At 32.0% G+C, this 15,429-nt stretch overlaps 1 protein-coding gene and 1 long non-coding RNA gene across 3 annotated transcripts; one reads left to right on the forward strand and one right to left on the reverse strand.

Moving 5' to 3' along the window:
* The first annotated feature begins 2,421 nt into the window (after positions 1 to 2,421).
* Positions 2,422 to 5,495, forward strand: LOC125224309. 2 transcript variants are annotated; one of them, XR_007176852.1, is made up of 5 exons: positions 2,422 to 2,533; positions 4,185 to 4,314; positions 4,846 to 4,963; positions 5,116 to 5,252; positions 5,456 to 5,495. It is a non-coding gene; the product is annotated as an uncharacterized LOC125224309 (long non-coding RNA). The 2 variants fall into 2 exon arrangements; XR_007176853.1 differs by lacking the exon at positions 5,456 to 5,495 and having other exon boundaries at positions 4,154 to 4,314; positions 5,116 to 5,219.
* Positions 5,496 to 7,520: 2,025 nt separating this feature from the next.
* Positions 7,521 to 7,917, reverse strand: LOC125217956. Its single transcript, XM_048119536.1, is given in 4 exon segments — positions 7,521 to 7,797; positions 7,800 to 7,845; positions 7,847 to 7,881; positions 7,884 to 7,917. Coding segments are annotated over 4 exon segments (351 nt in total). The 3' UTR covers positions 7,521 to 7,561.
* Positions 7,918 to 15,429: the final 7,512 nt, after the last annotated feature.

The following is a 15,429-nucleotide window of genomic DNA, read 5'->3' on the forward strand; positions in this document are numbered from 1 at the left end:
TTTAGAATGATAAACTCATTCCGGTTTCATGCCAATCCGGTGAATTATACTACTGAGTGGGAATCATATTAGTTGCTCGCAAACCAAATTCTCCACTGCTTGCTGAGACCACTAGCTTGGTAGGAACTAGGAAGTTAATTGAATATGTTAAAACCAATGGACAGCTTCTGCCACATGTTTAGACAGCCATGTCCTTATCGAAATAAAGCTGCAAGGTCTAGAGCAGGCTGCTGAGAACTTGTCATTAGTTCAACGACCATGTCTAGTGTCCTACCAAGACATCCCCTTTGCACCTAGCAACTATGGATATTCCAACATCTGTCCTGCAGATTATCTTTAATTAGCTTTATTAGTAGTAGTTTATTGCTGTCTGGACTCTGGAGTCTAGTTATTACTTATAAGTAGAGTGTTAGAGAGTGAGGGTTGGACTATATATAGCTCCTCGATGGAAGGGCAATGTGTCTTGGATTCAACTTTATTTTATTATTTAACAAATTAAGGCAGAAATTTATAAATATTATAGATATAGCTTGAATTTTTATTTTTTTATGATTCAAATTCAAATTCAAATTCATATTCATATCTTTTTCATTTTCCAAAATCTTCAATTCCAATTTAATTTTATTAAAAATGAGCTTATATAAACATGTGATTCTCCCAATCAAAAGTTAATGGTTAATTAGTAAAAATAACTGAAATTAATATTACTATATGATTATACCACTAACTTTATTTATATTTAGTCAAATTAACCATAAAAATAATGTAAACTGTAAATACATTATGATTTATAGTACTAGTAGTTAAAAACTTAAAATGATACAATGGAATGTTTATCTTACTAGTCACACATGGTGATAGGAGACACGTTAAAATTTTGTGAAAAAAAAGAACGTTAAAATTTTGTGAAAATGAAGATCGAAAATAGTTATAAAAAAAAAATAAAAAAAAAATATGTCAGTATCAACTATCAATAGGTCTTTAGATTATATAGAGAGATAATTAAATCAGTCTTTTGAAAGAAAATAGAATAATATATAAAACACCCATACTCTTAAGCAGTGTATATGGTATATAAGCAGTCTAATGTTTGGCTAGTAGTAGTGTAGTGAGTTCTCTCTTGATTCTTCATCTTCCTTGATATCATAATACATATGCGTACTTTGTTTGCCAACTGAATTTATGTGAGAATTTTAATCTTTCTCATATGATCTTGTTTTACTTAATTAAATGGTTATTTTGGATCAACGATAACTATGGAATGATAAGTATTTTTTGCTTATGTGCGTGTTTTTGGTTGCATTGTAGAATTAACAAAACTTTGGTAAAACATATGAGTACTGAGAGAATATAACAAATTTAAGGGCATTTTTATGCTATTTATATTAAGGAGTATATATATTATTAGCAACTAAAGTCACCATATTTTACCAAAAGAGTACAGGCCAAAATTAATCCTGAACATATGATCATTTTACCTTTTTGGTCCTAAACTTTATCTTTTCGATTTTTTGGTAAATTTGGTCATTTTGGTCCTCCGTCAATAGTTCCGTTAAAAACTAACGGTCAACCCGATTTTGATCAAATTAAACTCTTAATTCTGATTTTTAATTCACTAATTAATCTCCTAATTATTTCAGGAAGTTTCTTTGTAGTTGAGTCATTTTCATATATGGTATTTCTTTTCTCTGTCTTACTTTACTCTCTCTACTTTATTCACTTTATACTTTATTCTCTTTACCTTTTCCTCTCTCTTACTTTTTTATCTATTTATTTAATACACCAAATATTCATATTTAAAAACTGTGCCGAAAAGTTCCGCCTCAACTATGAAGAAACGAAGGGTGTAGTTTTTATAAGTCTAAAAATATGATGAGATGTTAGAATTTCTAAGACATTGATAAGACGTTTTCTGCGATTAATTCAATATTGCAGAGGAATTAAATCAAATAGTATTAATCTTTGTGAATATACAATGCTAGGAGAATTAAGTGTGTGAATTTAATGTAAGATTTAAACTGAAGAAATTAGAAGAATTTTTGTCAAGGTGTATAAAGTTTTAAGTTTAATTAAAGGGGATTGAAGTCTCAATATAATTAAGTATTACAAGCATGATGTGGGTAGAAGTAAAAAGAAATTTAGGATATTGTTAATATAAAAATTTAATGTTGAAGGGAAATTGGTAAAATCACATAAAATAAACCAATTTATGTACCTAAATTGTGAAGGGCCGAGACATGCAGCTTTGAGAGAAAGGGTCATTTAGCTTCTTTTTAAGTCTAGACAATAGTAGACGATTCTAGATAATTTTTAAATGATTAATTTATTGCCAAATGGCACAATATCGTGGGAACAAATAAAATAATCATAAGACACCATATTAAAATAGCTAAGAACACATTTTTTTTCCCACCTCCGAGGAGACAAAGATCGACAGCCACCCCTTGAACTCCTTTTAGGCATTTTCTCCATTTTTCTTACTAGTTTTGCATAGTTCGGTCGAAGAAATCGTTCTATTGGAGGGTTAATCGAGGTAATTCTATTTATCTAACCTATTTTTATATCAAAGTAATTTATGGATTCATGAGTCTTATATTTTAGGATTTTCGAAAATATTAAGAATGATTAAACATGTGATTTGTCTCTTGATATGAATTATATGTGATTTTAGGATACTAAAAGTATGTTTTGTGGTTGTTTTAGGAACTGAAAATGTTTTAATTATATTACATGTTGACCGAAAATTAATCTTTATAAAGAACTATATGTTGTGAATTTCATTTGATGAATTTGAATACATATACGTAGGGGTGGCGAAACGGGTTACCCGCGGGTACTCGCACCCGACAAGTCGGGTACCCGTACCCGATTTTAGCTAAATTGGTTGTCCCAATACCCGCCCCGTGATATACCGGGATTACCCGATACCCGTGTCGGGTATCCCGTACCCGGCATTGCGGGTACCCGTACCCGACCCGAAATTCGAATAAAAAAATTGAAAACCATAATAATCGTTAATGTTCCCTAATTTACTTAATTAATATTGATGGTAAAATAGATTAAGAATAAAAGTGAGGGGACTCTATAGCTAGTTCCGATGAGTTTTCAATTGTATGTTGATCGGAATATAAAAATGTTTCAAAAGAACTCTTAGAGACATTTCATTTTCTTCACTCATTTTGGAAAAATAATAATATAAGAACTCTCACTATATTATTATCTCTCTTACTTTATTTTTTTCTCCATTCTAACTATTTATTTTTAATTTTTCAAAATGAATGTGTATATGGCTATTATTATTTAACTATTTATTTTTTTCTCTAATTTAACTATTTGAAACGCCTCTATTAATATGGAATGGAGGGAGTATTAAAAATGATATATGGCTCTAATACTAATAATAACGGGTATTAACGGGACTAACGGGTATACCCGTACGGGTAGTGGGTATACCCGCTACCCGCAAAACTCTAAAATACACTACCCGATCCCGCCCCATTTCCCGTTATCGTCGGGTATCGGGTACCCGATACCCGGCGGGTAGCGGGTCGAGATGGAAATTACCCATTACCCGCTACCCATTTTGCCACCCCTACATATACGTGATTTAGGGGAGATATAATGCTAAATGAAATTTTATTTTAATTATTGGTAATGATTTGGTATATTTTGGAAAACTAATAAAGAATTATACCGTATATTTATATAGCGGACGGGTTGAATTGTGAGAACTAACTATTGAAACGAATTCTAGACTTGCAATAATGTTTGTCATGATTTTTGTAAGAATTGATTAAATGAGAATTAAGTTAAATTAGAAATTTAATTAGAATATTATTGGAAAGCACAAGTTAAATTAAGAAAATAAATGAAATTATTTAGATGATACGATGATGAAAACATGATTTAGAATGAATATGGATGTCTAGGTAGATTATTGAGAATTTAATTTACGAATGAATTGGAAATGAGATGGAATGACGAGTGAGCATGAGAACTTACATGATGCCTCGTGTTTGGTTGATTACATTCGGTACAATTGGCATGCCATAGGACATCAGTTCTTCATTATCTGTAATCACTCGTCTTCTGGATAATTGAAGTGAGGATCGTCTGATATCAGATATGTCTAATTCTCTGTCTGCACCCTCAGGAGTGATCTAATTCTCTGTCTATATCCTCAGGGGTGATCTGATTCTCTGTCTGCCCCCTCAGGGGTGATCTGATTCTCTGTCCGCACCCTAAATGGGTTGTCTGTGCGGAGTCCTCTCGAGGATAAAATCTGCATCTCCATCTGATTCTATATCTGGTCTGGTACGCATACTCTAGTCTTTTACTACGCTCTTAATGGGATTTTCTATGCGTTTGGATATGTGAAAATATGGTTGGTATGTATATGTGCTATGTGTGCTACATATTCTGCGATTGATATTGTCTATCGTTGGATTCTGGGCATGTGTTGGTTATAGGGGCATGTATTTGGTTATAGGGGAGATGCTACCCAATTTATGTTAGAAACTAATAAGACGATAATAATATGATAGATATGATAATAATTGGTAAATAAAATGATAATAAGAATTTTAAGTTGCGTGATCGCTGCTTGGAGAGAAATTTTGGTTGAAGTGTTGGGTATGTTGCATGTTAGTCGACATTGGAGTGTACGGGTTGACCTTTCTTCATGTCTGACTTAGCGCTACATCCTTGGCGGGTCACTAAGCTCTGTCCGTGATAGATGTTTCGAATTGTTAGTCGTGACATGTTAGCACTAAATATTATACTAAGTTGCTTCCGCTCTAATTATAAATATTGACTAATGATTTAAATATTTGGTTTTGAATTCAGAAAATGAAAATTTTAAATTGCCATACTTTGGTACTGGAACTGTGACATCACCTATTCGGCGGGTGGATGATCGGTGGAGGGTGTTACATCGACGATTGTTTGCATAGCAAAAGAGCAGGTATCTGAAACAATTTGGGGATCAATTTTGGGTTCACAGCCTTCAAAATTCCGCCTCCGTCGCCATGTCTGTAGCTTTGATGCTCACCAAAGCTCTGCGAGATTGCATTTCCCTTTTCCCTTTTTATTAATTTTTTTTGATTTTGTGTTTAGTTGATTATCAATGGCGAATTATCCCAAGGCCGCTGCTGGAAACAGTGCTCAACAATCACGTGCAGCACCACCACGTCCCTCAGCCTCTCATCCTCCATGCTCCCGGGGCGTTGGAAAAACCACCCTTATACTTGAACGTAAGCAAATAGAATCCCCTTTTGTGTTTGTGTGTAAGCTCAATTCTGATTTTTATATGGATATTTGTTAAAATAATTAGGAGATTAATTAGTAAATTAAAAATCAGAATTAAGAGTTTAATTTGGTCAAAATCGGGTTGATTGTTAGTTTTTAACGGAACTATTGACGGAGGACCAAAATGATCAAATTTCCATATGTGCAGGACTAAAAAATCCAAAAATAAAGTCAAGGATCAAAAAGGTAAAATGGTCATATGTTCAGGACCAATTGTGACTTTTACTATAATAGTATTATTTTGTACGAACTTACCGTTGGTCATAAACTCATGAAGTTTGACAATTTAACACGATTCCAAACTAAAACTGACATGACTAAGTTATAATTTGCGTTAAAAATCAATGTCTTGTATCAAACTAAGTTTTTTAAAAGTTCAAGAAAAGCCATATGCATCACTGTCACGGCACCACTTCTCAATTCATTAGTCTTTTGTTCTAAGACCAAGATAGATAAATAAAATATTCTCAATTCATTAGTCTTTTGCTCTAAGACCAAGACAAATAAATAAAAATCACTAAATCAAAATAAAATTATTAGCACAATGAAACTTGCAAGTAAACTACTACAGCGGAGTACTACATACTAATTATGATATTCGTAAGTGATCTTGCATGGTGTTTAAAAGATGATGCCTAAAGGTTAATTCTAACTATGGCGTTTCAAATGTTGAGATTAGAATTTAGCTCTAGTTTTAAAACTTGATGATTGCTCAAAAAAAATTTGTAGTCTTGCTCAAAATGAAGTTATCATCGATCGAACCTTTTTGATTAATTTGTACTAAAAAGTAAAAGTGATTTATAATCACAAGTTACATTGAAATGAATACTATCTTAACATGTGAGTCCATATAAGTGAGAGTAGTAAAGTTGTTTTATACTCATTCTTCCTATATTTTACTATTATAGAGTGTTCATGACGTATCAAGATGCATGAAGAAATACATGATGAACAAATGAGACTATGAAAGACTTCATAAACTTGAATCCAAATATATATGTATAAGAATTCTTCCTATTTTCTACTCTATATGTCTAGATTTTTCTAGACTTATTACTCCACAGGAGAGTGTTATATTGCTAACTCAATGCTTAATAGCTAACTACAACTCAATAATATCTATTAGATATTCAAATTAAAGGCCTAGATCATCAACCACGAAATGTCAATACGATCAACAAAAAACGTCAATAAGGCTATAGGATTAATTCCAATAAAAATCAATAGGGGTATTAATGTCAAGTTAGTTATAACTAACTTTTAAAAGAAATCCCAAAACTTTAAATTCATATAACATATATCAAATTAAAGATAATTTTATAAGGATTCCAACGATATACTACATGCATATGTTCCGACGCCAAAATTTGAAAAAAATTTGATTTTTTTTTTAAATTTTTGTTTTTTTTACGAACAGATTTATGTCAATACACCTTACATAATATGTCAATATTATGCTTGTAAAATGTTAATATGAAATTGTGTTGACATTATTATGTCTTCGTGTTAATGTATATCATACACTGTATTGACATTGTATTTCTAAACCCTAAATTTGATAATTGCTATTATCTTTTTAATATCAAAAAATGAAAAACGAAATTACACATGGCAAATTGTAGACCACAAGATTTCTAAAATCTTAAGGTTTTAAATTAGTTGTAGTTAGCAACTAAGGGATGAGTTAGCAGTTGATCACTCCCCTTACTCCACATATAATTTTACTATAAATTTTCTAATATTCTACCACATAAATGTAGAAAATTTAACTATAAACTATCTTCACAAAAGTCAAATTTATTTTATTATTTAACAAATTTTAAGGAAGAAATTTATAAATATTATAGATATAAACTTTAAATTTATTTTTATTTTCATTATTCAAATTCATATTTATATCTTTTTCATTTTTTCAAAATCTACAATTCCAATTTAACTTTATTAAAATTAGAGGAAGGACCAAAATTAGTCCTAACATAGGGTCATTTTATGTTTTTGGTCCTAAATATTATCTTTTGAATTTTTTGGTCCTGAACATATAGAAATTTGATCATTTTGGTCCTGGACTAACTGTTCTGTTAAAAACTAACGGTCAACGAGTTTAGTCCCGATTTTGACCAAATTAAACTTTTAATTCTGACTTTTTACTCCTTAATTAATTTCCTAATTATTTTTATAAATATTCTTTTAAAATTAGAATTTAAAAAAAGAAAGAAAAAAAGGTAAACATTTACACAGAAATCAGCCAACACGCTCAAGTCTGAGAAGCAACGGCCAAACTTTTATCCTTAAATCGACACCTAGGGTTTCTCAGAATAGCCTGGCTCGGCCCGAATCCGAACTACCTGGTGCCGTTCATCAACGGCGGGCCGGCGTCGTAGACGTAGCTGACGAGCTTCCCGCAGCTATTGCACTTGATCTTCACGCGCTTCCTCTGGGTCCCCTAGTAATTGACCATCTCGAAAAAGGGGCGGATCTTGTCCTCTCGAATAAATCCACGGCGGTGAAGGACATGGTCTTCTTGTTGCCAGCCTCGAATTAAGTAGAAGTCCGGCGCGAAGAGATCGGCCGGCTGGCGCCGCACTCTCTGCAGCTGTAGATCGTCGCCATTGAATCGGACTTTTTGCTTTTTGGTCAGTTTTTTGGTTGAATTTGGAGGTTGGGGTTTTTGTATTTGAGGAAGAAAAGAAGATTCAAGAGTGTTGAAATTCTAATTTTAAAAGAATGTTCATAAAAATAATTAAGGAATTAATTAGGGAGTAAAAAAATAGAATTAAAAGTTTAATTTGGTCAAATCAGAATTAAAATCATTGACCGTTTATTTTTAACGGAGTTAGACCAGCACCCAAAATGATTAAATTTTCATATGTTCAGGATCAAAAAATCCAAAAGATAATGTTTAGGACCAAAAACGCAAAATGATCATATGTTCAGTACCAATTTTGGCCTTTACTCTTAAAATTAAGCTTATGTAAACATATATTTTTATCCTTCCAACAAAAGTTAATGGTTAATTAGTGAAAATAACTATTACTCTCTCCGTCCTACAAGAAAATGCATTCTTTCGTTTTTAGTTTGTCCCACAAGAATATACACTTTCCAATTTTGAAAACTCTTCTCTCTCTAATGAGTGAGATTTATTTCCCGCTAACAATACTTTAACTTACTTTTTTTCTCTACATCTCTCTTACTTTATTAATTTTGCATTAAAACTCGTGCCGAATCCAGAGTGCATATTTTTTGGGGACGGAAGGACTAAGTAGTATATGATTGTATCACTAACTTTAATTATATTTAGTCAAATTAACCATAAAAATAATGTAAACTGTAAATACATTATGATTTATAGTAGTAGTAGTAGTTAAAAAGTTAAAATGATTGTACAATAGATTGTTTGTCTTTCTATTCAAACATATGGTGATAAGCAGTGTTTTAAAAACCGGATCGGACCGGCCGGTTCGACCGGTTCAAAATGATCATATGTTCAGGACCAATTTTGGCCTTTACTCTTAAAATTAAGCTTATGTAAACATATATTTTTATCCTTCCAACAAAAGTTAATGGTTAATTAGTGAAAATAACTATTACTCTCTCCGTCCTACAAGAAAATGCATTCTTTCGTTTTTAGTCTGTCCCACAAGAATATACACTTTCCAATTTTGAAAACTCTTCTCTCTCTAATGAGTGAGATTTATTTCCCGCTAACAATACTTTAACTTACTTTTTTTCTCTACATCTCTCTTACTTTATTAATTTTGCATTAAAACTCGTGCCGAATCCAGAGTGCATATTTTTTGGGGACGGAAGGACTAAGTAGTATATGATTGTATCACTAACTTTAATTATATTTAGTCAAATTAACCATAAAAATAATGTAAACTGTAAATACATTATTTTTGTTTTTAATTTTTAATTTTTTTTTGTCAACTACAAATACAATTCAGGTCAAATATACACATATAATGTCAACTATGTGTACAATTTATGCAAATTACATGCCAATAATATAGGTCGTTGACATGAAAATATTTGTTGTTGACATTAATTATTTGTAAAATGTTGTTGTTGACATAATAGTTGACATAAATAACGTTTGTTGTTGACAATGTAGTTGACTTAATGTCTCTGTAGTTGACATCGCGCGAAAAAGACAATTATGCCCCCTAGTTGACATAATATCTCTGTAATTGACATCACACGAAAATTGTGAATGAGTAGCTGAAAATGCATCTTAGTTCTCAATTAGGCCCAAAAATGTTAATCTAATAGGACCCTATAAACAATACACTAAATTATATGGAAAGAGGTTTGTGTTAAAATGACAACACCTCTTAAAGTGACACCGTGACACCACATATACAGAAATATTATGAACACTACACATCAAACTATTGATTGCTATATACCGTGTTGGATATTGCTGGCCGTGTTTTTTACCTTTTTTTTTGGCACATGACAGCTTATTATTCGTCCACATGTACAAATGATTGACTAGGACTGATGGTATGATGTTATTTTAAGAGGTGGTGGCACCCTAATACTCCTCTGTTAGAAAGTATCTTCATATTCCATGTATAATAAATACATTATATATGCAAGAAATATTCATGTAACGCCCCACTTTTTCAAACCCTAATTTTCGGGTTATAAAATTTTTGCATTAAATGCTATGATATGTGAATTAATTGATGAGTAATTAATTACATGGTGTCTTTGTGACCTAATTGCGTATGAGAATTGAGATTGAGTTGAATAGTCAACTTGTTGAAAATATGACGTGGCTATTGAATAGTCAAAGATGTGGAAAATATGACGTGGCCGTTGAAAGGTCAATGCGTTGAGAAAATGAAGAGAAAGTGAAGAAATGATTGATTTGGTGTGAATATTTTGATGCGGAGTAATATAATTGTGGTGGATTATTTTTCCTAAGGGATGAGTGAGAATTAAATAGGAGCATTATTTAGTCATGTGGAATTATTCGATCCCTCCTATTTTTATTTGGAGAAGAAATCCTATTTTTCTTGGATTTAATTACTTGTTTGGGATAATTATCCAAATTAAATCCAAAGTCCAATTATTCTTAAATTCCACCTTGGATTTTCGAAAACTCCACTTTGATTTTCCATGAGATTTTCAAAAATCTCATATATTGGAGAAGAGGGAATTGTTTATTATATTATTTGATCTCTTATTTATTCTATTCCATGAATAAATATAAATATGCTAGAATATCTTACCATATCTTGCCAAACATAAGAAGATCTTGCCATATCCTAATTAAATTAGGATTTGAAATTTAATCCCTTGTGAGATAGGCATAAAAATCGCCTACTACTATTATTTGAAGAGGATTTAATTATTTATTCTGCTCCGTGATATATTATTCTACTCCGTGAAATATTTGAATTTAATTATTGGCTAATTAAATAGCCTACAAATTTCGAAATCCTCCTAATTCTCAACGGTTTCAACGCCAACTACTATCAAATCTCTCCATATCTTCTAAAATCTTTAATTTATTTAATTAAAGATATTATATCCTACAGTCTATAAATAAGAGAGAGACCCTAACCCTAGAAATCAAAACCGACACCCCACTCCTCCATATTTTCGAAATCTCTCCCCCACTCTCTCCAAATTTTCTTCATCTTTTCTCCAAGATTTCTTCATCAATTGAGAAGAATCCAAGTTGAAGTTCAAGATTTTATTGAAGAACCAAAGCTATAACTTGTTTCTACCATTCGTTCTTTTGGAAAAGGTACTTTAATTTTGATCTCCTCTTCTTCTACCGATTAATCGGTGTTCTTGAGTCCACATGCATATAGATCGAGTGAATGGGAAATTTAATCGGTGAATTTTGGGGTGCATGTGTGAATGTGTGTGTGCGTGACCGTGTGTGTGTGTGTGTGCACGCCTCGGTCGGCGTGCACATGTGTGGTGTTCGTGTGCGTGTGTTGTGTGTGTAGAGCACTCATGCGTGACGCGATTTAGTGGTGAATTTGGAGTTGTTATTTGAATAAAAATGATATGTTAATCATACCTCGATTTTTGAATAATGATATTAAAGATTTATCAATGGGAAAAAGGGAAACGTGGGAACATGCAAGATTTGAAATCAATGATTGAAACTGATTTGTGATACGCCTAATTTAAAGGTGATACTTCGCGCTCTCAGCGTGATAAACGAGGAGAAGAGAATACTATCGAGCTAAGCCGACGAGGTGGGCTTTCTTTTAAAATAAGGACATTGTCCTAAACTGATATTGATGAGAATGAGATATGTGTTATCATGCCTTGATTTGTTTTGTCGTGCCTATCCCTCGTGGCTATGCCACTATTGATTTAATCGAATTCGGATCCTCGTAGAGCCGCAAACTCTACTTGGGTTAGTGTACACCAATGGTAGACCGAGTGTCAGCGTACGGGTTGGCCGGTCTAGTGACCTGGATTGCGGCCGCATTCCTTGTCATGTAGAATGAGGATATGGTAAACGTCGATGTGAAAAATGGTTGCGCGACCGTGATATTTGATAAAGAATATATATTGGTGCCTCGGGTCTTTCTAAAGTTAAAACCCCGATGGACACTTGAAAATGGCATGATAATTACTATTGTTGATAAAACTGTTTTCGGCAATGAGTCCACTGAGTATGATTATAGTACTCAGCCCTGCATGTGTTTTCCCTATGTGCAGGTTGAGCGGTGGCGAGCGGGCGGCGGTGTTGAGTAGGAAATAATATCATGATCTGTTGGAACTTTAAGTGTCGTTGTGTCTCCATACATAGCTTCACTTCTCTCTTGATCGCTTCCGCTATATTATGAAACTTGTGATCTTTTGGTTGGGTTAAACTCTTTTATTTCGTGGGAATGTGTTAGATGCAAAACAGATGAGATTACTTTGGAACTTTTGCTATTTTTGGAGCATATTTGGTGATAGCCTTTTGTTGGATTTCATTGCTAAGACATTATTTCTCTCCTACTTAATTGTTCATTAAATGCTTTGGCTAAATCCCTTTTTAAATGGAACCCTAGCCTATGATCTTTGATGCATTTAAGTCCGCCTAGTTAACGATCGCCGCATTTATTATACCCTAGATGAGCGGGTCGTTACAATTCATTATTCTATTATTTAAATATTTAGTCATCGTCATTCATAATTATCTTCCGTTATTTTATACGTATATATTAAAAAATGATAACTTTATATTATAAATATTATTTGTTTATTTTATTATGAATCTGAGAGATATTTCATGCATTAACTACTATTAGTTTTTTCTAATTTTAAAAAATTTAAATGTTATTAATGCAACAATCATCCATCGTATTTGGTTCATGGAATTTTTTGATGGTACATTGAAAAGGATAAAATGTAGTTTTAAGATCATCTTATTGCTATTGTTTTTACAATTTAATATAATACTCGTATATAATATTCATACAATTAATATGCAATGAAATATTAAACAAAAACTACACTTAGGGCTAGGGAAAAATACCGAAAATATGATATATTGCTCGTATCGTATTGAAAAATATCTAATTTTCGGTATATCGTAATTTTCAATACGATACGGTATCGTATCGTAAGTTTTCGATACGATAATGATATGAGTTTCCTTATATCGCGATATATCATTTTATATCGAATATGTGATATATATCGATATTTTTGATATATCGTTTTATATCGAATATACGATATATATCGTATATATCGAAACATATTGAAATTCAATACATATTGAAGTTTAAAATTATAAATATATATAAATCCATTTTATTCATTCATATATTTAGAAATATATATATATATATATATATATATAGGGATGTACTAAGATGACAACCCTCTTTATTGTAACACCATACCACCATTTTAGGCCATTAGATCTAAAAATCGTGTGCTTGTCATGCTGCCACGTGTAAAAATACGGAAGGGTAAAATAGGAAATTTTTAATTTTACGTTACCAGATTGCAGTGCTGTTCATTGAATATTGCAGTCTTACTACAACAATATTGCAGTTTACCACGACTGCAATATCTAATACAGTAGACTGCAAACCCGTGTTTTTTCACGAAACTTAATCCTAGGCGTCCATAGATGAGATCTAACGGACTATATTGGTGGTATGATGTTATCCTATCTATGGTGGCACCCTAATGCACCCCTATATATATATATATATATATATATATGAAACCCTAATAAGAACACTATTTATTTTATTGTGTTGAAGTTTTATTCATTTTTGTGTTATTTTTCAGTTTTGAAATTATATTTTTCGATATACAGGTATTCGATACGATAACGATATTGATATTATCCATATTGAAAGTTCGATATATCGAAACTTTCGATACGATAACGATATGAAATTCTTTCATATCGATATTTTCGATACGAAACACGATACAACGTTTTTGATACGATATATCGTATCGACCCACCCCTAACTACACTATATAAATAGTCATATAGTTAACTTAATTTATACACGTTGGAATGATTTATATTGTTAATTTAATTTATAGTATTCAATGCTAAGAAACTTATAGTATGATTATATATTCATTCCGTCCACGAAAAATAGGACTATTCTATTTTTATCTCTTGTTTAAAAAAATGATAACAAATAGTAAAAAAATGGATGATATAATCCTTTTCAGTATTACGTGTAACTTTGACAATAATTGGGAAAATTGAACAAATATTGAAGTACATAATAGTAGGAATTATACATGGAATGAGTAGAAGCTTTACCTATATAATTTAGAGTGTTCCATTATTAATTTATCTAATAGGAAATATGAATATAGGGGAGCACTAGGGTGTATCCTTAATTAGAGTGTAAACGTATATTCAATCACGTTCTGTTATGTGGTACAAAAAATGCAATATATATTTGTAAAGTTGTACATGTATTTCCGCATATTGCATTTTAGTTATAGGAAAATTGCATTTTATATTGTTGAGTTTTGAATTTTAACCTAAATTTTCTACAATGCAAAATAAACTATCTATAAATGCAATCCGTCTAAATGCAAATTAAACATATATCTAAATTGCAAAACCCAACAATAAAAAATGTAATCTGCCAAAATTCATATATAACTTCTATAAATGAATATTTCATTTTAGTGTTTATAATATTGTATTTTTCGTGCCACGTGGCAACACGAGATTGAATGTACATTAGCAATTTAAAATTAGTTAGCATATTAGTATAGGTGTGTTAAAATGACAACACCTCTTAAAGCGACACCATACCACCATTCCTAACCAATTATTTGTACACGTGGACGAATAATCAGCTGCCATGTGGCAATCATAAAAAATGCTCAAAGGTAAATTTTCTCGGCCTGCAATATCCAATATGCTAGACTGCAATTTTTGCCCGTTTGCAATATCCAATACGCTAGACTGCAATCTAATACGCTAGACTGCAATCTATAGATTGCGATGTAGCGTTTATACTATTGCATTGTAGTGTTTATAATATTGCAGGCTACGTGGTGTCACAGTGTCACTTTAAGAGGTGTTGTCATTTTAACGCATCCATATTAGTATATTCCTATGAATATATACTCCCTCTGTCCCATTAAAAATGAAACGTTTCCTAAAATGGAAACAACTCTATCTCTACTTTTTCATCTCTCTTACTTTTCTCGTCTTCATTAATTCACAAAACAACATTACATAAAATCCCGTGCCGATTTCCAAATGTTTCATTTTAAGTGGGACGGAGGGAGTATATTTATATTTGTCAATGATTTATTGATAGTACATAGTATCAAATAGGATTGATCGGTAAACTTTTTCTCGTTAAATTGGGCCAATTAAATGAGTCCATTTATAAGTCGAAATCTAGAGAAATTGATGCCCATTATTTGCCTATGTCCACTTACCTCCGCTTATATCTACTTATCCATCGACCTCTACACTGATAAAGCAACACCCGTTCTTCAATCAAGGCATCTCGGCCTCTTAATTCTCTGCTGCTCTGGGAATCAACGCGGGTATGTTCCCATCCTCCTTTTGCTTCTTCTCTAGTCCACTGTTGCTAGTCGTCTAACACAGCTAAATCCTTCACTTAGTTTAACCACAGTTTAGTTGATTTG

The sequence above is a fragment of the Salvia hispanica genome, chromosome 4 (genome assembly GCF_023119035.1).
Source record: "Salvia hispanica cultivar TCC Black 2014 chromosome 4, UniMelb_Shisp_WGS_1.0, whole genome shotgun sequence".
NCBI classification, from domain to species: Eukaryota; Viridiplantae; Streptophyta; class Magnoliopsida; order Lamiales; family Lamiaceae; genus Salvia; species Salvia hispanica.